The 22,165-nt window shown below is 47.7% G+C and overlaps 1 protein-coding gene across 1 annotated transcript in view; it reads right to left on the bottom strand.

Moving 5' to 3' along the window:
* Nucleotides 1-22,165, bottom strand: part of YKT6 (YKT6 v-SNARE homolog) — a 94,103-nt gene that overhangs the window by 47,228 nt on the left and 24,710 nt on the right. The window contains exons 4-5 of the mRNA XM_063931909.1: nucleotides 7,302-7,402; nucleotides 6,917-7,021 (exon numbers count right to left, since the gene is read on the bottom strand). Of these exons, the coding sequence (XP_063787979.1) occupies nucleotides 6,917-7,021; nucleotides 7,302-7,402 (206 nt within the window). The remainder of the gene's footprint in view (nucleotides 1-6,916; nucleotides 7,022-7,301; nucleotides 7,403-22,165) is intronic.

Here is a 22,165-nt window from a genome sequence, read left to right as displayed (position 1 = left end):
CACCTTCCTTGTGGAATGGGCCTTGACAGATTTAGGCTGTGGCAGGCCTGCCACAGAATGTGCAAGTTGAATTGTGCTACAAATCCAACGAGCAATCGTCTGCTTAGAAGCAGGAGCACCCAGCTTGTTGGGTGCATACAGTATAAACAGCGAGTCAGATTTTCTGACTCCAGCCGTCCTTGAAATATATATTTTCAATGCCCTGACAACGTCCAGCAACTTGGAATCCTCCAAATCGCTAGTAGCCGCAGGCACCACAATAGGCTGGTTCAGGTGAAACGCTGAAACCACCTTAGGCAGAAACTGAGGACGCGTCCGCAGTTCTGCCCTGTCCGAATGGAAAATCAGATATGGGCTTTTATACGATAAAGCCGCCAATTCTGACACTCTCCTGGCTGAAGCCAGGGCCAGTAGCATGGTTACTTTCCATGTAAGATATTTCAAATCCACCGATTTGAGTGGCTCAAACCAATGGGATTTGAGAAATTCCAAAACTACATTAAGATCCCACGGAGCCACTGGGGGCACAACCGGGGGCTGTATATGTAGTACTCCTTTTACAAAAGTCTGGACTTCTGGAACTGAAGCCAATTCTTTCTGGAAGAAAATCGACAGGGCCGAAATTTGAACCTTAATGGACCCTAATTTGAGGCCCATAGACAATCCTGTTTGCAGGAAATGTAGGAATCGACCCAATTGAAATTCCTCCGTCGGGGCCTTCCTGGCCTCACACCACGCAACATATTTTCTCCAAATGCGGTGATAATGTTGTGCAGTCACCTCCTTCCTGGCTTTTACCAGGGTAGGGATGACCTCTTCCGGAATGCCTTTTTCCCTTAGAATTCGGCGTTCAACCGCCATGCCGTCAAACGCAGCCGCGGTAAGTCTTGGAATAGACACGGTCCCTGCTGAAGCAGGTCCCGTCTTAGAGGTAGAGGCCACGGATCTTCCGTGAGCATCTCCTGAAGTTCCGGGTACCAAGTTCTTCTTGGCCAATCCGGAGCCACGAGTATCGTTCTTACTCCCCTTTGCCGTATAATTCTCAGTACTTTTGGTATGAGAGGCAGAGGAGGAAACACATACACTGACTGGAACACCCACGGTGTTACCAGAGCGTCCACAGCTATTGCCTGAGGGTCTCTTGACCTGGCGCAATACCTGTCCAGTTTTTTGTTGAGGCGGGACGCCATCATATCCACCTTTGGTTTTTCCCAACGGTTCACAATCATGTGGAAGACTTCTGGATGAAGTCCCCACTCTCCCGGGTGTAGATCGTGTCTGCTGAGGAAGTCCGCTTCCCAGTTGTCCACTCCCGGAATGAACACTGCTGACAGTGCTATCACATGATCTTCCGCCCAGCGAAGAATCCTTGCAGCTTCTGCCATTGCCCTCCTGCTTCTTGTGCCGCCCTGTCTGTTTACGTGGGCGACTGCCGTGATGTTGTCCGACTGGATCAACACCGGCTGACCCTGAAGCAGGGGTTTTGCCAGGCTTAGAGCATTGTAAATCGCTCTTAGCTCCAGTATATTTATGTGAAGAGACATCTCCAGGTTTGACCACACTCCCTGGAAGTTTCTTCCCTGTGTGACCGCTCCCCAGCCTCTCAGACTGGCATCCGTGGTCACCAGGACCCAGTCCTGTATGCCGAATCTGCGGCCCTCTAACAGATGAGCACTCTGCAACCACCACAGAAGAGACACCCTTGTCCGTGGAGACAAAGTTATCCGCTGATGCATCTGCAGATGCGATCCGGACCATTTGTCCAGTAGATCCCACTGAAAAGTTCGTGCGTGGAATCTGCCGAATGGAATCGCTTCGTAAGAAGCCACCATTTTTCCCAGGACTCTTGTGCATTGATGCACAGACACTTTTCCTGGTTTTAGGAGGTTCCCGACAAGTTCGGTAACTCCCTGGCTTTCTCCTCCGGAAGAAACACCTTTTTCTGAACCGTGTCCAGAATCATTCCCAGGAACAGCAGACGTGTCGTCGGGGTCAATTGAGATTTTGGAAAATTCAGAATCCACCCGTGCTGTTGCAGCACTACTTGGGTTAGTGCTACTACGTCCCCCAGCTGTTCTCTGGACCTTGCCCTTATCAGGAGATCGTCCAAGTAAGGGATAATTAATACGCCTTTTCTTCGCAGAAGAAACATCATTTCGGCCATTACCTTGGTAAAGACCCGAGGTGCCTTGGACAATCCAAACGGCAGCGTCTGAAACTGATAATGACAGTTTTGCACCACGAACCTGAGGTACCCTTGATGTGAAGGGCAAATTGGGACATGCAGGTAAGCATCCTTGATGTCCAGGGACACCATAAAGTCCCCTTCCTCCAGATTCGCTATCACTGCTCTGAGTGACTCCATCTTGAACTTGAATTTTTGTATGTACAGGTTCAAAGATTTCAGATTTAGAATAGGTCTTACCGAGCCGTCCGGCTTCGGTACCACAAATAGTGTGGAATAATACCCCTTTCCCTGTTGTAGGAGGGGTACCTTGACTATCACCTGCTGAGAATACAGCTTGTGAATGGCTTCCAATACCGTCGCCCTGTCTGAGGGAGACGTTGGCAGAGCAGACTTTAGGAACCGGCGAGGGGGAGACTCCCGAATTCCAACCTGTAACCCTGAGATACTACCTGCAGGATCCAGGGGTCCACCTGTGAGTGAGCCCACTGTGCGCTGAAATTCTTGAGTCGACCCCCCACCGCCCCTGAGTCTGCTTGTAAAGCCCCAACGTCATGCTGAGGGCTTTGCAGAAGCCGGGGAAGGCTTCTGCTCCTGGGAGGGAGCTGCTTGGTGCACTCTCTTACCCTTTCCTTTGCCTCGGGGCAGATATGACTGTCCTTTTGCCCGCTTGTTCTTATAGGAACGAAAGGACTGCGGCTGAAAAGACGGTGTCTTTTTCTGTTGGGAGGGGACCCGAGGTAAAAAGGTGGATTTCCCGGCTGTTGCCGTGGCCACCAAATCCGATAGACCGACCCCAAATAATTCCTCCCCTTTATACGGCAATACTTCCATATGCCGTTTGGAATCCGCATCACCTGACCACTGTCGCGTCCATAAACTTCTTCTGGCAGATATGGACATCGCACTTACTCTCGATGCCAGAGTGCAAATATCCCTCTGAGCATCTCGCATATAAAGAAAAGCATCCTTTAATTGCTCTATAGTCAATAAAATACTGTCCCTATCCAGGGTATCAATATTTTCAGTCAGGGACTCCGACCAAACCACCCCAGCACTGCACATCCATGCTGAGGCGATGGCTGGTCGCAGTATAACACCAGTATGAGTGTATATACTTTTCAGGGTAGTTTCCAGCCTCCTATTAGCTGGATCCTTGAGGGCGGCCGTTTCAGGAGACGGTAACGCCACTTGTTTTGATAAGCGTGTGAGTGCCTTATCCACCCTAGGGGGTGTTTCCCAGCGCGCCCTAACCTCTGGCGGGAAAGGATATAATGCCAATAACTTCTTTGAAATTAGCAGTTTTATATCGGGGTTAACCCACGCTTCATCACACACTTCATTCAATTCCTCTGATTCAGGAAAAACTACAGGTAGTTTTTTCAGACCCCACATAATACCCCTTTTTGTGGTACTTGCAGTATCAGAGATATGCAAAGCCTCCTTCATTGCCGTGATCATATAACGTGTGGCCCTACTGGAAAATACGTTTGTTTCTTCACCGTCGACACTAGATTCGGTGTCCGTGTCTGGGTCTGTGTCGACCGACTGAGGTAAAGGGCGTTTTACAGCCCCTGACGGTGTCTGAGACGCCTGGACAGGTACTAACTGGTTTGCCGGCCGTCTCATGTCGTCAACTGATTTTTGTAACGTGCTGACATTATCACGTAATTCCATAAACAAAGCCATCCATTCCGGTGTCGACTCCCTAGGGGGTGACATCACCATTACCGGCAATTGCTCCGCCTCCACACCAATATCGTCCTCATACATGTCGACACACACGTACCGACACACAGCAGACACACAGGGAATGCTCTTATCGAAGACAGGACCCCACTAGCCCTTTGGGGAGACAGAGGGAGAGTTTGCCAGCACACACCCAAGCGCTATAAATATATAGGAACAACCCTACAGAAGTGTTGTTTCCTTTATAGCAGCTTAATATATCAATATCGCCAAAAAAGTGCCCCCCCTCTCTGTTTTTTTTACCCTGTTTCTGTAGTGCAGTGCAGGGGAGAGTCCTGGGAGCCTTCCTCGCAGCGGAGCTGTGCAGGAAAATGGCGCTGTGTGCTGAGGAGATAGGCCCCGCCCCCTATTTCGGCGGGCTCTTCTCCCGGTTTGTGAGACCTGGCAGGGGTTAAATACATCCATATAGCCCCAGGGGCTATATGTGATGTATTTTTAGCCAGAACAAGGTATTATCATTGCTGCCCAGGGCGCCCCCCCCAGCGCCCTGCACCCTCAGCGACCGCTGGTGTGAAGTGTGCTGACAACAATGGCGCACAGCTGCAGTGCTGTGCGCTACCTCATGAAGACTGAAAAGTCTTCTGCCGCCGGTTTCTGGACCTCTTCACTTTTCAGCATCTGCAAGGGGGTCGGCGTCGCGGCTCCGGGACCGGACTCCATGGCTGGGCCTGTGTTCGATCCCTCTGGAGCTAATGGTGTCCAGTAGCCTAAGAAGCCAATCCATCCTGCACGCAGGTGAGTTCACTTCTTCTCCCCTAAGTCCCTCGTTGCAGTGAGCCTGTTGCCAGCAGGACTCACTGAAAATAAAAAACCTAATAACTTTTTTTAAGCAGCTCTTTAGGAGAGCCACCTAGATTGCACCCTGCTCGGACGGGCACAAAAACCTAACTGAGGCTTGGAGGAGGGTCATAGGGGGAGGAGCCAGTGCACACCACCTAGTCCTAAAGCTTTTATTTTTGTGCCCTGTCTCCTGCGGAGCCGCTAATCCCCATGGTCCTGACGGAGTCCCAGCATCCACTAGGACGTCAGAGAAATAACATTATTTTTATCAAGGGTATCCATATCAGCAGCTAAATTCTCAGCCCATTTAGCAATAGCACTACTCCCCAATACCGACGCCGCATCAGGTCTGAGCAATGCACTTCAGAGACGTCTCCAGCTTGCGATCCGCCAGATCCTTGAGAGCTGCCGTGTCAGGAGACGGAAGCGCCACCTTCTTAGACAAACGAGATAGAACTTTGTCAACATTTGGAGACGCCTCCCATTTTTCCCTGTCATCAGAGGGGAAAGGATACGCCATGTAAATCCTCTTGGGAATCTGCCACCTCTTGTCCGGCGACTCCCAAGCCTTTTCACAAAGAGTATTCATTTCATGAGAGGGGGGAAACTTCACCTCAGGTTTTTTTCCTTTGAACAAGCAAATCATTGTTTCCTGCACCGCAGGTTCATCAGAACTGCGTAAAACATCTTTTATAGCCACAATCATGTACTGAATACTCTTAACTAATCGTGGATGTAAAGCAGCCTCAGTGAAATCGACCTCGGAATCAGAATCCGTGTCGGTATCAGTATCTACCACTTGAGTAAACGGACGCTTTTGCGACCCTGATGGGGTCTGCACCTGAGACAAAGCATCCTCCATTAATTTTTTCCACACCTGTGTCTGTGACTCAGATTTATCTAACCGCTTTGACAAAGAAGCCACATTTGTATTAATTGTACTTAAAAATGTGAGTAAATCAGGTGTCGGCTGCGCCGACAGAGCCAATTCCAGATCCGCATCTGCTCCCCCAACAACCTCCTCTGGTGAATAACATTCAGCCTCAGACATGTCGACACGGAGTATCGACCCACCGACACACACAATGCCTCAGCTAGGGGACAGGCCCACAAGGAAGCCCGGAAGGAGAACACAGAGGGAGTATGCCAGCTCACACCCCAGCGCCCATATATCCCGCCAAAGCATATATGTGAAAAGCGCTGCTTAAAGGACAATAATATGCACCACAAAACTGTGCCCCCCCGATTAGCTCCCCGTTACTTTTAGTGAAGCTTTAGAGGTCCCAGGCCAGCGTCTCCTGCAGCCACGTGTTGAGGAGAAAATAGCGCCTGTGAGCCGCGCTGCTAAGCTCCGCCCCTTCCCGGCGCGCTTCAGCCCGCCAAATTTGAAAAATTAAAATGCCGGCGGGGGTCTGAAAAACGGTGCAGAGGCACCGAAAAGGCTTCTGCTGGCTCCCCAGACCTCAGTAACTGCTGCCCAGTGAACCCCCCCCCCCCCAGCACCCTGTGAGTACCGTTGGAGAAGTGTGTGGGAGCATGGAGCGCTGCGCTGTACCTCATTACTGAAGTCTTCTGCCTTCTGCATACTCACCCGGCTTCTGTCTTCTGTGAGGGGGGTGACGGCGCGGCTCCGGGAACAAGCAGCTAGGCGCACCAAGTGATCGAACCCTCTGGAGCTAATGGTGTCCAGTAGCCTAAGAAGCTGAGCCCTTAAACTAAGTACAAGTAGGTCTGACTTCTCTCCCCTCAGTCCCTCACTGCAGGGAGCCTGTAGCCAGCAGGTCTCCCTGAAAATAAAAAACCTAACAAAAGTCGTTTCCAGAGAAACTCAGGGAGAGCTCCCCTAGTGAGTGTCCAGTCAGTCCTGGGCACAAAGTCTGAGGTCTGGAGGAGGGGCATAGAGGGAGGAGCCAGTTCACACCCAGTTAAAGTCTTTTCAGTGTGCCCAAGCTCCTGCGGATCCCGTCTATACCCCATGGTCCTTTTGGAGTCCCCAGCATCCTCTAGGACGTATGAGAAATACTGGCTGCTTTATTTTTACACTGCAATTTAGATTTCAGTTTGAACACACCCACCCAAATCTAACTCTCTCTGCACATGTTACATCTGCCCCACCTGCAGTGCAGTATGGTTTTGCCCATTAGCGTGCTTTTTTGGTCTGCTAACATGCCTGAATAAGGCTCTATAAACAGATGTCCTTACCTGGTACTTTGCAAGATAAGAGTCCAAAGCATTGTACTGGATAGTGGCTGGGGAGCCAGATGGCCAGTCTATCCTGTCCACCTGGGTGCTGAACTCCTCTAAGACCTGAGGAGGAGACAAATCAGAGGTGGTATTTAATAACGCCACCACATGCATCTGAAACCATGTGACTGGCTGCTGCATTTTCCAGTGTTCCCAATGTGCCCCATTATACCGAGTTAGAGTTATCCAACACTTTATAGATACTATATACTGTCTACCATGTAACTATAATAAATTAAGAAAGGAAGTTGTTCCATTCAAATGCATGGACATCTCTAAATCAGGTTAGAACTACTAAATTGATCTGGGAGCGGAGGAAGGTAAAAATTCTAGAGCATCCTACCTTTTCTAGGAGAGTAAAGCAGACTCTCTGAGGATACTCCGCATCAGCCACCACTACGCCGGCCAGGCAGTCATTACGCACGTACACGTGGCAGAGATATTCTGTAGCAAGACACAAGTCACACATTAAGCATCAGACCCAGCAGGTGGCTTGCTCTCATACAAGGCCTGCCTTGGTTACTAAAAGGCGTTTCCACAGTCAGATAGCTGCTTTATTGGTTTATGCAATCTGGAACTTCAACTAAAGATATTACTTTATTTGTTTGCTATCCAGCCAGGCATTGATATTCCCCAACAGAATGTTTTTTTTTTCATTGGGGGATAGTAGCAGGAAGGAATAGTTGTACATAGCACTGGGAAAGCAGAGTAGGAATAACTTAACAAAAATAGAAAAACAGCACTATTATTTTGTTATAAGAAAACGGAAAATACCATGGATAGAAATTCTGCACAAGTTTCTCAAAGAAAGATAAGTGAAGCGACATATCAACATTTTTATAAGCAGGGTTATATAAGAGTGTTAATTGAGGGCTGGTGGTGCTCTACCTGGAGTTATGGATTACCTTATTTAATACTTGTTTTAACTGAGCTATGGTCCTCTTTGAACTATGCTCTATATCAGGGCTGGCCAAACCGGTCCTCGAGATCTACCAAAGTTCATGTCTTCCAGGCCTCCTGGAGATCTGTAGAATTGTCAGTTAGGAATGAATGCAGCATATCTTAATTAGTAATGACTACACCTGTGCACCAGCTAGGTGGTCTGGAAAATGTGAACTGTTGGTAGATCTCGAGGACCGGTTTGGCCAGCCCTGCTCTATATGTTGCGAGTCTCTATAAATAAATTACGTATTATCTTTATCTTATTTTGCTGATCTAGCTATGTAAAGGGGGGTACACACAGAGATATCGGTGTTAAAAATCTAAGCAATCTGACTTGATTGCTTAGATTTTAAGCACGGATCTGTCGCCCCCAACGATAGCGATGCACGGCTCCGTGCATCGCTATCGCCGGTGCTAGATTGAGCCTGCATGCAGGCTCAATCTAGTGGGTCGCTCCCTTCAGCACTGTGTGAAGTGAAGTGAGTGGCAGCAAAGGGGCAATTACTTACAAGACATGGATTTGCCTTGCAAGTAATTACCCCTGTAAAATAAAAAGTCAGTTCGCCCAGCATTCCATGTGGCAGCCGAACTCGGCCGTCATTACATCTGGCTCATAATATTTAAAAATATGTTAACACTTTTTTCCCCCTTATTCCCAATCCTGAGATCAAACCACAGTAATCCCAAAATCCCTACTCTCATATCGGATTCAGTAAAATATCCCGGCAGTCAGGAGACCGATGCCAGGATCCCGACAGCCAGAATACCGGCGGCAGGTGCAATGTGTCCCCCCGTGGGCTTTCTGTGCTCGCCACACTTCAGGCGCGGTGGCAACCGACTATACTCACCCTCGGGTGGTGGCATGGACCACTACTCGAGTGGGCATTCCGGCGGCAGTATTCTGACCGCCGGGATATCAGCAGCCGGCAACTTGATTGCCTCCCCTCATATAAAGTGCACTCCGCTTCAATGCATTCATCTTCTCCTACGCAAATAAAACTGTACAACACTTATGCCCATGTAGCAGGACCTTCTATATTAAACATACATACAAATTAAGCATAAACTGGCAATGCACTTATTTCTTATATTCAAGCCGCATTTCTAAATACTCAGGGGTCTATTTACTAAGCCTTGGAGAGAGAGAAAGTACCAGCCAATCAGCTCCTGTCATTTTTCCAAAACAGCCTGTAATATGACAGATAGTACAGATTGGCTGGTCATTTATCTCTCTCCAAGGCTTAGTAAATAGACTCCTCTAGTACTTGCAATCTTGGAAATAATAATCTGAAACTATATTGCAATATTATAGGAGGACCCGTTCCTTATGTCTTACTCCACTGAACACAATAATTATACATTTGTTATATCGTGCATGACATTGGGTACCCCCTAAATACTATTGTCATATGCAAAAAAACAATAAGAAAAGAGTATTTGTATATGGAAGTGCTCCCATAATACATGTTAACGTAGTTCTTTATTAATTCTTATCAAAAAATGATTGAGAGTCATCTTTAAAAGGATTGTTGCAAAATGAAAAAGTGCTTAAAATGTTGTGTTCTATGCATTTTATTACCTAGCAGTAAATTGTTCACTTTGCTAGCATTAATTGCATTTACGGTCTAACTTCAGTAAAATACACAAATGCTAATCTGTATTATCCTTTATTAATATGGCGCCACAAGGGATCCGGAGCGCCCAATTACAGAGTACATAACTGAAAAATCAAAAACAGGCCAATAGTGACTTACAGCTGAAGACAATAAAGGCCAAGTATAGGGTAAATAAACACTGACATTAGTATCAGGGTGGCAGAAAACCACGGGATTAGGTGTCAGAGGATGGTTTAAATAAAAGAATGATAAGCACATGAGGGTGAGGGCCCTGCTGTGAGAGCTCACATTCTCAAGGGATAACCATGGTATTATACAACAGATTGTGTCTGGGTTATTATACAACGGTTTGTTCATTATATCTGTTCTCCACGCCCATCGCCCTCCTAAACTGCCCTGGAACGCCACCTCTGCATTAGAAATAGGTTTTCTTATATTATGTATAGTTCTTGCCTCCTGCCAAATGAGCAGGAGGCAGGAACTACAGATGCACTGATTTCCAATAGAAGTAGCTGGCAGGAAGCTAGGCATCGCCTACTACTGCTAGACATATTGTGACGGATGTGCATAGGATAAAAACGCAGGGCTCGTTTACAAGCACACAGGTATCTGCACACTTATTTCCACGTCTGAATTTGCAGTTTTCCGATACGTGTAATCTTACATATAAGCTTATAGGATCACTCAGTGCAAATGGGTTACCATCTGCTCTAAACCTGAACCCAGTTACTTGTGCGCAAAATGTATGTCCCCCAAGCAAAGTACATCAAGATTAGTGTAATTCAAAATGACATTACTAAGGGGTGAAATTATATTGCATCTGCATGGCCTTAATGTGCAGGACCCTAACTGGCCGCTCAAGGGTCCACAAGTGCACAATACCTGTGACTCTACATTGTATGCTTCAAGAAGCAGGGTCAAGAAGCAGGGTCCTCCTGTCTCCTGTTATCACAGCCTACTTCTCTTGTGCACCAGATACACCCTACACCTACTCCTCTGGTTTCCTGCCCTCGCACTCCACTTCATCATTACTTTTGCACCTATTTCTATGTACCCCATCTGTGTCACCCCTGTCTGTCTACCCCTCCCCTTTAGAATGTAAGCTCTCACGAGCAGGGCCCTCTTCCCTCATGTGCTTATCCTTTGTCTTACTTTAATAATCTAACTGTACCACATCCAGCAGTCTTCTGCCACCTGATACTTATTCCAGTGTCATCTGCTGATGCAACTATGTTTATTTACCCTGTACTTGTCCTATATTGTCATCAACTGTAAGTTGCTGTTTTCCTGTTTGATTACTTACGTACTCTGTAATTGGACGCTGCGGAACCCTTGTGGCGCCATATAAATAAAGGATAATAATAATAACAACAACAACAACAACAACAACAACAACAACAACATTTCAGGGGGTGTAATAGGTGACTGTTAGCTGCACCCATGCTATGGTTACAGGTCTCGGCTTATGCTGTATATTCCACTCTCACTCCTTACTGCCATATCTGTATTGTGAATTGCAGTGTTAACTGGTTACTGTATTGTTTTACCATGTGCAGTCTTATTGTTTGCCCTATGTACAGCGCTGCAGGCTAATATGGAGGCCTATAAATAAATAGAAAATGTGTACTGCCATACAAAAAAATAAGCAATCATTTAAAAATAGGATTTTAATAACCTACCGGTAAATACTTTTCTCGCAGTCCATAAGGGATACTGGGGACACTTCGTACGATGGGGTATAGATGGGGTCCAAAGGAGCCGGTGCACTTTAAATTCTTCAAACAGGGTGTGCTGGCTCCTCCCCTCTATGCCCCCCCCCCCCCCAGTCTAGGAAAACTGTGCCCAAAGGAGATGGACATACTTGAGAGGAGGAAACATGACAAGACAACAAGTGGTGAGATTAACGAACCAGCACACAGCAGAACAAACAAACCAGCAACAGCCAATGAAACAGCAACAGCTGAGTCAAACAACTTCAACAAGAACAAACTTGCAAAAAGGTCAAAGCACAGAGGCAGTCCTTATGGACTACGAGAAAAGGATTTACCGGTAGGTAATTAAAATCCTATTCTTCCTATGATCCATAAGAGATACGGAGGACACTGGGGACGTCCCAAAGCTCCCAGAACGAGTGGGAACGTGCCGAGACGTCTGCAACACCATATGTCCGAATTGGACATCCTCTTTAGCCAGGGTATCAAACGTGTTTGTACCTGACCAGGTAGCGGCCCGGCATAGTTGCAAAGCAGAGACACCATGGGCAGCCGTCCAGGAAGAGCCCACTGACCTAAGTAGAGTGGCACTTGATAGATCAAGGAGTAGGCAAGGCTGCCAAAGCGTATGCCTGTTGAATAGTAAGCCTAATCCAACGGGCAATCGACTGCTTTGAAGCAGGACAACCCTTCTTGTGAGCAACATACAGCACAAAGAGGGAATCCAATTTCCGGACAGCAGCTGTCCTCTTGACAAATCTTCCGCCGGAACCACGATAGGTTGATTCAGGTGGAATGCAAAAACCACCTTAGGCAGGAACTGCTGATGAGTCCTGAGCTCCGCTCTGTCCTCATGAAAGACCAAGTAGGGACTCTTGCAGGACAAATCTCCAAGTTCTGAAACACGCCTAGCTGAAGATGAAAGGTACTTGTCCTCAACCGACATCAGTGGTTCAAACTAAGAGTATTGCAGAAAGGTCAAAACCATGTTGAGATTCCAAGGTGCCTTGGGCGGCACAAAGGGAGGCTGGATGCGAAGGACACCCTGTAGGAACGTATAGACTTCAGGCAAAGCAGCCAATTTCTTCTGAAAGAAAATGGACAAGGCCAAGATCTGAACTTTTATGGAGCCCAATCTTAGGCCCATATCCACACCAGCCTGCAAGAAACGCAAAAGCTCCCCAGGTTGAAATCCGCAGCCGGATACGTTCAGCCCTCACACCAGGAGACGTACAGTTTCCAGCTATGGTGGTAATGCTTTGAAGTGACAGCTTTTCTGGCCTGAATCATGGTTGTAATAACCTTATCCGAAATTCCTTTCTCAACTAGAAGGTTCCACTCAAGCGCCATGCCGTTAAACGAAGACGCCGTAAGTCCGGGTAGATGAATGGCCCTTGCTGAAGAAGGTCCTCCTGCAGAAGCAGAGGTCAGGGGTCTTCTATTGCCATGGCCAGCAGATCCGTGTACCAAACTCATCGAGGCCAATCGGGGGCAATGAGAATTGCCTGAACTTCCTCCCTCCTGATTCTTTATAGAACCTTGGGGAGCAATGGAATCGGTGTGAACAGGTACACCAGCCGGTAAACAGACCGAGTTGTCAGTGCGCCCACTGCCGCCACCAGAGGATCCCTTGTCCTGGAACAATAGCACCGAAGCTTGTAGTTGAGTCGAGAGGCCATCAGATCGATCTGCGGACAGCCTCACTGATTAATTAGTCTAAATACCTGCGGATGGAGACCCCACTCTCCTGGGTGTAGGTCGTGACGACTTAGGAAGTCCGCCTCCCAGATGTCCCCTCCTGGAATGAATATGGCCGATACTGCCCTTGCATTCCTTTCCACCCAGAAGAGTATCTTGAATATCTCCCACATGCAGGCTCTGCTCTTAGTCTCTCCCTGACGATTGACGTGCGCCACAGCCGTGGTGTTGTCTGAATGAACCTGAATGGCTTGGCCTTGAAGCAAGTGAGACGCCTGCAGCAGAGCACTGTAGTTCCAGTATGTCTATTGGAAGAAAGGCTTTGTGGCTTGACCACCTGCCCTGGAACTGTGCCCCTTGGGAGACAACTCCCCAACCTCGAAGGCTCGCGTCCGTGGTCAAGAGAATCCAATCCTGGATCCCAAAGCTCCGACCCTCCAAGAGGTTGGAGAGCTGCAAGCACCACAGGAGAGAGATTATGGCCTGCAGTGAGAGACAGATAAACCGGTGCATCTGCAAACCCGACTATTTCTTCAGGAGATCCAGTTGGAATGTCCTGCTGAATTGAATGGCCTCGAAGGAGGCCACCATCTTTCCCAACAAGGGGGTGCAAAGAAGTACCGAGACCTGGTATGGTTACAGAATCGCTCGAACTAACTCCTGAAGCTTCCATGCCCGCAGGAAGACAGACCTTCTGAGCCACAGTGTCCAAGATCATTCCCGAGGATCTGAAAACCCTGACTCGGTACGAGGTGGGACTTTTGGAAGTTTAGAGTTCAACCGTGGTGTGACAGCAGTGTTGTCGTGTGGCTGATGCTGTCCAACATATCTTGCTTTTATCAAAAGATCGTCCAGGTAGGGGACAACGTTTACCCCCTGAATCCTGAGTTGGAACATAACTTCCGCCATCACTTTTGTGAACACCCTTGGAACCGTGGATAGGCCGAAGGGTAGCGCTCGGAACGGATAGTGTTCGTCCAGCAGAGCAAACCTGAGGAAGGCTTGACGTGGCGGCTATATGGGAATATGGAGTACGCGTCCTTTATGTCGAGAGAGACTAAGAACTTCCCCTCCTCCAGACCTGAGATCACTGCTCTCAGAGACTCCATTTTGAACTGGAAAATCCGCAGATATGGGTTTAACGAATTAAGGTTTCAAGATGGGCCTTACTGAACCATCCGGTTTTGGTACCACAAAAAGGCTGGAATAATATCCTCGCCCCGTTGTTGCACTGGCACAATGACTTGAGTTATAACCAATTTTTTAATGGCCTCCTTTAGTGTAAGGCGCATGTCCTCGGAAGCCGGTAAGCCCGACTTGAAAAACCTGTAAGTCAGAGAACATTCGAACTCCAGTTTGTAGCCCTGGAAAATCAGGTCTTTTACCCAAGCATCCTGGCAGGAGCATTTCCAAATGAGGCTGTAGAATCTCAGACAAGCTCCCACCCTGAGATCCCCCATGAGCGGAGGGACACCGTAATGCGGAGGATTTTGAGGAGACAGAGCTGATGCCCTGGTCCTGAGATCCTGTGGTGGCAGACTTACGCGACTTACCTCTGGAGCCTCTTGCCGCATTTGAGGCACCTCTGGCTTTGCCCTTAAACCTTGCGGCCCGAAAGGACTGCAGATAGGGCCCCGTATAAGAGCGTCTAGCTGGTGTAGCTGCAGACAGTAGGTACTTGGATTTTCCAGCGGTAGCCTTTGAAATCCAAGTGTCTAACTCACCACCAAATAGCCAATCTCCTGTGAAAGGCAAGGCCTCCACACTCCTTTCTGACTCTGCGTCTGCCACCCACTGACGTAGCTACAACGCCGTGCGTGCAGAAACCACCATGGTAGAAGCATGAGCATTTATAATGCCTATGCCTTTAATTGTTTTGTAGAGGGAACAAACAGATTCCTGGATATGTTGAATCAGCGTCACCATTTCAGCCAGGGACTTATCCCCAGTTAGGCCTTCCTGAAGGTTACCGGTCCAGGTATGTATGGCGTGAGTCACCCAACAGCCAGCAATAACAAGCCTTTGGGAGGCTTCTGCTGCAACATAAATAGATTTCAAAGTGTTTTCTATTTTCCTAACTGCAGGTTTCTTTAATGAAGTAGCCCCCGTAACAGGTAGCACTGTCTTTTTTGACAGGCGTGATACCGAAGCATTCACAGCAGGGGGAGTCTCCCAGACCTTGCGCCCCTTCTGAGCATAGGGAAAGGCGGCAACCAATTTCTTTGTCACCTAGAATTTCTTGTAAGGAGTAGCCCATGGCTCCTTGAAAAGATCATCCAGTTCCTTTGAATCAGGGAAGGTGACCAGCACTTTTTTTCTGTGCAGAGAAAAAGGATTGCTGTACATCCGCATCATTACCAGGAATATGCAAAATAGGAATTTTTGTTTACTTACCGTAAAATCTCTTTCTCTGATTCCATCTGGGGGACGCTGCGCCATTACTTGTGGGTTAGAGGTGTGTGGTTGTGGAGTTTGGCACAGAACTATTAAAACCGGACTCCTCCCCCCTCTAACCCCTCCCATCTCCTTCCTGCCTAGCCAGTACCTCAGTTAACGTTTAGCCAAGCCAAAGGAGATAGACCAAAAAGAATTAACTGGTTAAACCAGACAAACATCTGGGAGGGATCGCAGCGTCCCCCAGATGGAATCAGAGAAAGATTTTACGGTAAGTAAACAAAAATCCCTATTTCTCTTTCATCCATCTGGGGGACGCTGCGCCATTACTTGTGGGATTTCCCAAAGCAAGCAAATAAGAGGAGGGAGACGGAGACGGCATAGCCGTCCACAAAATGTGACGCCCAACAAAGGCAGTCTACAACCCGAAAGTATGAAAACAGAAAAACTTTTTAAAACGAATGCACAGACGACCATGTCGCTGTCCGATAGCTGCTCAATATGTGCACCCCCGCGAGCAGCCGAGCTCGGATTGATTCAGGAACTGAAACAACAGAAGACTGATATGCTGGTCGAAGTTACCCAACGAGCCACTGTGTACTTGGAAGCCGGCCAATCTTGTTTGGACGCATCAATTAAAAACCAACAAAGCATCCGCACGAGATAAAGAAAACCGTAAAACCCTAAGCACATCTAAAAGTCAACTGGGAATCCTCCCTGGAAGGAGAAAGAGTAATGCTGGAAGGACAATTTCCTGATTTAGATGAAACGCTGACAACCTTCGGAAGGAATGTTTTGTTCGCAGAACCACCCGATTATCATGAAACACCAACAAGGGTGGTATGCAAGAAAATAGCTGCCAATACAGATACTCATCTAGCGGAGGTAATTTTCAATAGGAAGACAACAGAGGAACGTTAGATACCGCAATTCTACAGATTCCAAAGGCTCAATGGTGATTTTTGAAGAGCCGTAAGGACTAAGGTAAAGTCCCAGGGAAGAACCGGAGGAACAAAAGGTGGCTAAATCCGCAGAAATCCCTGAAGGAACGTCCGAACCTCTGGAATGATATCCAGTCTCTTTTGAAAAAAAAAAAAAAAGAACCGACAAGGCAGAAACCTGACCCATTTGTGAAGAAAAGAGGATTTTGGTACTTACCGATAAATCCATTTCTCTGAATCCTCTAGGGGACACTGGAGTCCTATACAGTAGGGGTGTGAAGCCTTGAACCGGAGGTGTGGCACAATCTAAAATTAGCATTGTCTGCACAGCCGGCTCCTCCCCCTTCACATCCCTCAGTTTGAAAAATTTGACTGAGAGAATAGGACATGACACTATAGCCCATGGCGAGGAACCGAACCGTACAACATATCAAACAGAGGCCAAGAACTCTTAACCGAATAACTAACGCTGTTTGCACGAACTGTTTAAAACAAGAACTTTGAACACAGCAGGTTGACAGCACCGAGGCGGGCGTCCAGTGTCCCCTAGAGGATTCAGAGAAATGGATTTATCGGTAAGTACCAAAATCCTCTTTTCTCTTTCATCCACTAGGGGACACTGGAGTCCTATACAGTAGGGGACGTCCCAAAGTTTTCCCCCAGGGAGGGAGTGCTGTCGGTGGCCTGCAAAACTAAACGTCCGAACTTAGATTCTCCGGACGCAAAAGTATCAAACTCTCCTAGTTTGTGGAGCGGTTCTCGTATACGGAGTAGGCAGAAAAGTGGACTTCCCCGCTGTAGCCTGCGAAATCCACTTGTCTAATTCTGGTCCGAACAGCATTTCACCCCCAAAGGGGATGGATTCTACCGCCTTCTTGGTCTCAGAGTCTCCCTGCCATTCTCTGAGCCATAAAATCCGTCTAGCCGATATGGCCGATGCAGATATGCGTGATGCTATTCTGCTAATATCCTTAGAAGCATGGCATAAGTACGATGCGGATTCCCGAATATGTTCCGCCAGTTGGGTAATCTCTTCTAAGCTATTTTCCTCCTCAATAGCTTGTACAATACGGCTGGACCATGCACCCATGGCCTTGTTTACCCAAGCACAGACGATCGCAGGTCTCTGCGCTGCACCAGCTGCCACAAAGATTGACTTTAACGCCGTGTCAACCTTACGGTCTGACGCATCCTTTAGAGTAGTTACGTTAGGAATTGGTAAAATTGTCTTTTTTGACAACCTTCCTAGTGAAGCATCCACTACCGGTGGAGTTTCCCACTTGTCCATTACACCCTTAGGTAGGGGATAAGTTACCTGAAAACGTTTCGGAAATTGAAACCGTTTGTCCGGCTGTTTTCAAGCTTCCTCTATCTGAGATTGGAGGGATTTAGGAATGGGAAACACTGCTGAACGCGGCTTTTGGGATTCGAACAAATCGAAATCCTCCGGCTCACGTATTTCCTCGTCTTTAAAGCTTAGGATCTCTTTTACCGCATCAATTAAGGAGTCTAGACCTGAGATTGCCGAGTCCTCTTCTGGAAAGTCGGCGTCTAGGTTAGGTTCAATTAACTCACCTTCCTCCGTATCAAGAAGAAAACCCTCTTCCTCTTCTGATTCTGGTATTATAGGGAGAGTTCTTTTAACAGCCTTGCGCACACTTGTCTCTGCTTGTGCGGGCGGCGTTAACCTGATGAGGAATTCCTCCATCGTCTTGGAGAATCCCGCAGCCCATTCTGATTGCTGCTTGCGCGATTCTGCCATCTCCGTGGAGATTCTATTAGCAAGGTTGTCTTCCCATGCCTTAGCCAGAGCACTGCTCCCAGGTGGAGCGTCCTTGTCTAAGCAGGAGTCGCACACCCCGGAGCTGCCAACCCGCGTGCTCTTCTTGTTACATTTCGTACAAACATAACAGGTCTTGGAGGTCTTGGTTGCCTTAGACATGTTGTTTTGAAAACCCTGTACCAGGGTAACCCGCCGCGCTTTCACCCTTTAAACTAGGAAGAGAAAGACTGGGAGATGACGGAAGCGAAGGTATTGGATCCGGCTGGAATTACCTTTCCCTTTCGTATATAAAAAGGAGTAGGCTAAGATTTTTAGTTAATTAAACACACAAAAAAAAAAAAAAAATGTATACACCAGCCGACTCGCAATCCTCACACCCCAACTGTAAAGCTGCGATGTTAGAGTTAGTAATCGCTTGCTTCCGTGAATTTTCTGCAGGATCTTTGAAACAGAAGTCCCTTGAAAATATAAATTGTAAAGTTTGATTACTTTTCAGATCCTCATATACTGTAATTATATTTTTCACCAGCAGAGGGAGCTGTTACATCACGATCCCACTGTTCCATTATACCAGTGGTTCCCAAACTTTTCTGAATCACGGCACCCTAGAGTATCAGAATTTTTTTCACGGCACCCCTAAGCCAATAGTTTCTTATTGAAAACTTTAGAAAGAAATATTAAATAAAGTAAATTGTCTTTATATGTCATCCTTAGGGTAACTTATGTGGTGAGGGACAAGATTTGCTTCTGATTGTCAATATATTTTATGATTGGCAGCCATTAACACTGGTTTTGCTTTTTACATTGAGCATGCATAATTTGAATTGGTTCTGGACCACCAACCCGAGGCACCCCTGCAAGTGTCCCGAGGCACCCCAGGGTGCCACGGCACACAGTTTGGGAACCACTGCATTATACTATGCACTATGTAGGTAGTGCAGCAGAGGGAGCCCTTTCATTAATAAGTAACCTTCTGCCATTTACTTTACTGGGGGGAGGGGGAGGACCCATCCCTTATCACATTCTGGTGCCATACTTATTATATATGGGCCTCACTGAATCTTTTATAATCTCAGGCCCTTTTATATATATTTATTTTTAATTTTGCACTTGCTGCTTTAATTTTGTGCTGCCTTGCCTCCTATATGGCGCGCTCCGGACTCTCTGGCCGGCGCGCGCCTTGTCAGTCCTGTAGCGGCGCCTTGTGCTCGGCTTCGGCTGGCGCACGTCTTTCTATTAAGCGCCTCTCTGCCCTCCGCCTGGCCAGTCCCGTAGCGGCGCCTTGTTAACAAGGCTCGGCTTCGGCTGGCTCTCCGGCGTGCGTTCCTCCGGCTCCCGTGTACAGAGTGTCTCTCTGCTGTCGCTCCCTGCACACAGGGAGGAAGGGCTGGGTCCCATGCCGCACTCTGTCCCGCGCCCGCCGCTGTAGCTTGTCAGAAGGGGTTATTACAGGAGGTAGCAGTGTTATGAAATAGGGCTTTCAAGAAAAAGAGAAAAAAATAAATAAATATATATATTTTTATGAAGTAACCTAGTCTAATGTTATTTCTTCCTTCACCAGTACTCACTGTTAGAAGGACTCTGGAGGATCTCCTGTGGAGAGAGGCAGGTCCCTTCAATAGGGATCTTTGTCTCCCCAATAGATATGTGGCCTTGTCTCCCTTTTATTAGGTGGACGCAGCACACTTTAGTTTTTTTACTCAGAGCTCAGTTGCTCCACATGTTGTGCCTCCAGCACAATTTTTCAAACTGAGGGATGAGGGATGTGAAGGGGGAGGAGCCGGCTGTGCAGACAATGCTAATTTTAGATTGTGCCACACCTCCGGTTCAAGGCTTCACACCCCTACTGTATAGGACTCCAGTGTGCCCTAGTGGATGAAAGAGAAAGTCTCAGACCCTTATTGAGACCCTCCTGAAGGAAGAATAACAGAGGAGGAACTCTAAACAAATCCGGTGTTAAACCCCGCTGTTTACACCAAGCAATGTAAATACGCCACACTCTGTGGTAAATTTCAGAAGCCACCGGCTTGCTAGTCTGAATCATAATTTACACAACAGGACGAGAATACATTTTTTTATTTTTTTTTATTGAAAACCAGCCGATCCAACCTGGGTAGTGAGATGGTCCGTGAATCATAAGATGTGGATGCAGAGGGAGTCGGAATGGTTCCTTGATGACCATAGTGCGCAGAAGAGCGTACCACTGTCAGCCTGGTCAATCTGGGGCCACCAGAATGATTGGAAGACCTTCAATCTGAATGCGTTGAAGCAGACCTGGAGCCAGTGGAGATGTTGGCACATATCCCAGTTGAAAGTGCCACAGCGCCGTCAGTGCATCGATTAGAATTACTTGAGGGTCCCGAGTACGTGACCCGTAGAGAGGAAGTTTATTGTTGAGACGAGACGCCATCAGATCTACATCGGGTATCCCCGACCGGCTACTAGAGTCAGAAACACCACCCGGTGAAGTTCCTACTCTCCCGGATGCACCGTGTGACGGCTTCAGAAATCCGCTTTCCAGGTCTCGATTCCTGGCATGTGAATTGCGGATCTGGCCGGAACCCAATGTTCCGACCATATGAGAATCTGAACGTGTCAAGGCGGATCAGCTTCGAGTGTCTCCTTGGTTGTTTATGTAAGCAACCGCCGTGACGGTGTCGGACTGAATCCGCACTGGATGACCCTGTACTCTGGTTTGAATCCGGAGTAGTGCCTACTGGATCGTCCTCAACTCCAAGATCTGCAACTTTGACTCTTTGACTGGCCCCGAGCCCCTGAACGTGAAGAGTCTGAAAAAAAAAAACGTACTCCGACCTATGAGGTTGACGTCTGTGGTGACCCTCACCCAAGGCCAAATTGTGAACTGTAAATGCCGCAGTGTTCAAATTCTGGACTGTATGTCCTGAATGAGGAAGAAACACTTTCTGTTGTTGGTATCGAATAAGAGTCCCATAAACATTATCTTCTGGGAAGGAAGCCAAGATGACTTTGGACAATCTATTATTGATCCGAATGACTGTAGAGTCTCTATTGTGAGACGCAAGTTCTGGTGAAGAATCAACTCTGACGGTGCCCTGATCAACAGATCATCCAAATACAGAGTAATGTTGACTCCCTGATACTGCAAAACTGCCACCGCATGGTTCATGATCTTTGTGAATACCCGAGGAGCCGTGGCTAGGTCAAAGGGAAGAGCCTGTAACTGAAAATGTCAAGGCCGACTACGAATCTAAGAGATTGATGTACAAATAGGAACAAGCAGATAGGCGTCTTATGTCTAATGAAGCCCAATATCCCCCTGGTTCCATGGCGACGATAATCGAGCGTCCCTTTGGAGCTTTTGGGTTGAAACGAACCGTCCAGTTTGTCCACGAGTAAAATCCCCGACCTCTCTGCTGAGCGGGAACTAGAAAAATTTTACTTAATTTCGTAGAAGAGTGGCTGTTGCATGACGAAGAACTCGACGCCTGGAGGGACCGTTTGGAAGAGAAGTGAAGAACATACGATATGGGACTGGTTCCTCCAGATCTAACGTATATCCTCTGGATATGACCTCCGTCGCCCACCTATCTGGTTTCGACAGGAGCCACACTTCTTTGAACTGTAGTAACCGAGTCCCAACCGTCACTGCTCCCTCCGGCATCATGCAGTAGGTTTGTCGGTAGGTTTACTTCTACCTCTGAAACGGTCTTCGTGGATACAGCACGATAGGAATGGAACTACCTCTGTCCTGTACATGAAAGGAACGAATCCCTTGTAGTATTCGGTTTCGGAGGAAAAGCCGGAAGAAAGGTGCTCCTGCCCTCCTGTAGTAGCTGAATAATCTTCTTTTATTCCGACCCAAAGAGAACTCACCTTCAAAGGGTACCGCCGACATGGTCTGTTTTGAGTCAAAATCGGCATTCCAAACCCGAAGCCAAAGAGACCGTCTTGCTGTCACGGTCAAGGCAGAAATACAGGAGTGTAGCGTAGCAGAATCAATCAAGGCCTCACCCACATAAGTAAGAGCCTCCAAAATGTGTACTGCTAATTGAATGGTTTCCGATGGATCGTCAGACTGCATATGACCTGTGCTAGTCATTCATCCGCGGCCCTGAGGATCCAAGCGCCAGCTGGAATCG

The sequence above is a fragment of the Pseudophryne corroboree genome, chromosome 6 (genome assembly GCF_028390025.1).
Source record: "Pseudophryne corroboree isolate aPseCor3 chromosome 6, aPseCor3.hap2, whole genome shotgun sequence".
Lineage (NCBI taxonomy): Eukaryota > Metazoa > Chordata > Amphibia > Anura > Myobatrachidae > Pseudophryne > Pseudophryne corroboree.
The sequence above is the reverse complement of the archived record's forward strand: the minus strand, read 5'-3'. Positions and strand labels throughout refer to the sequence as shown.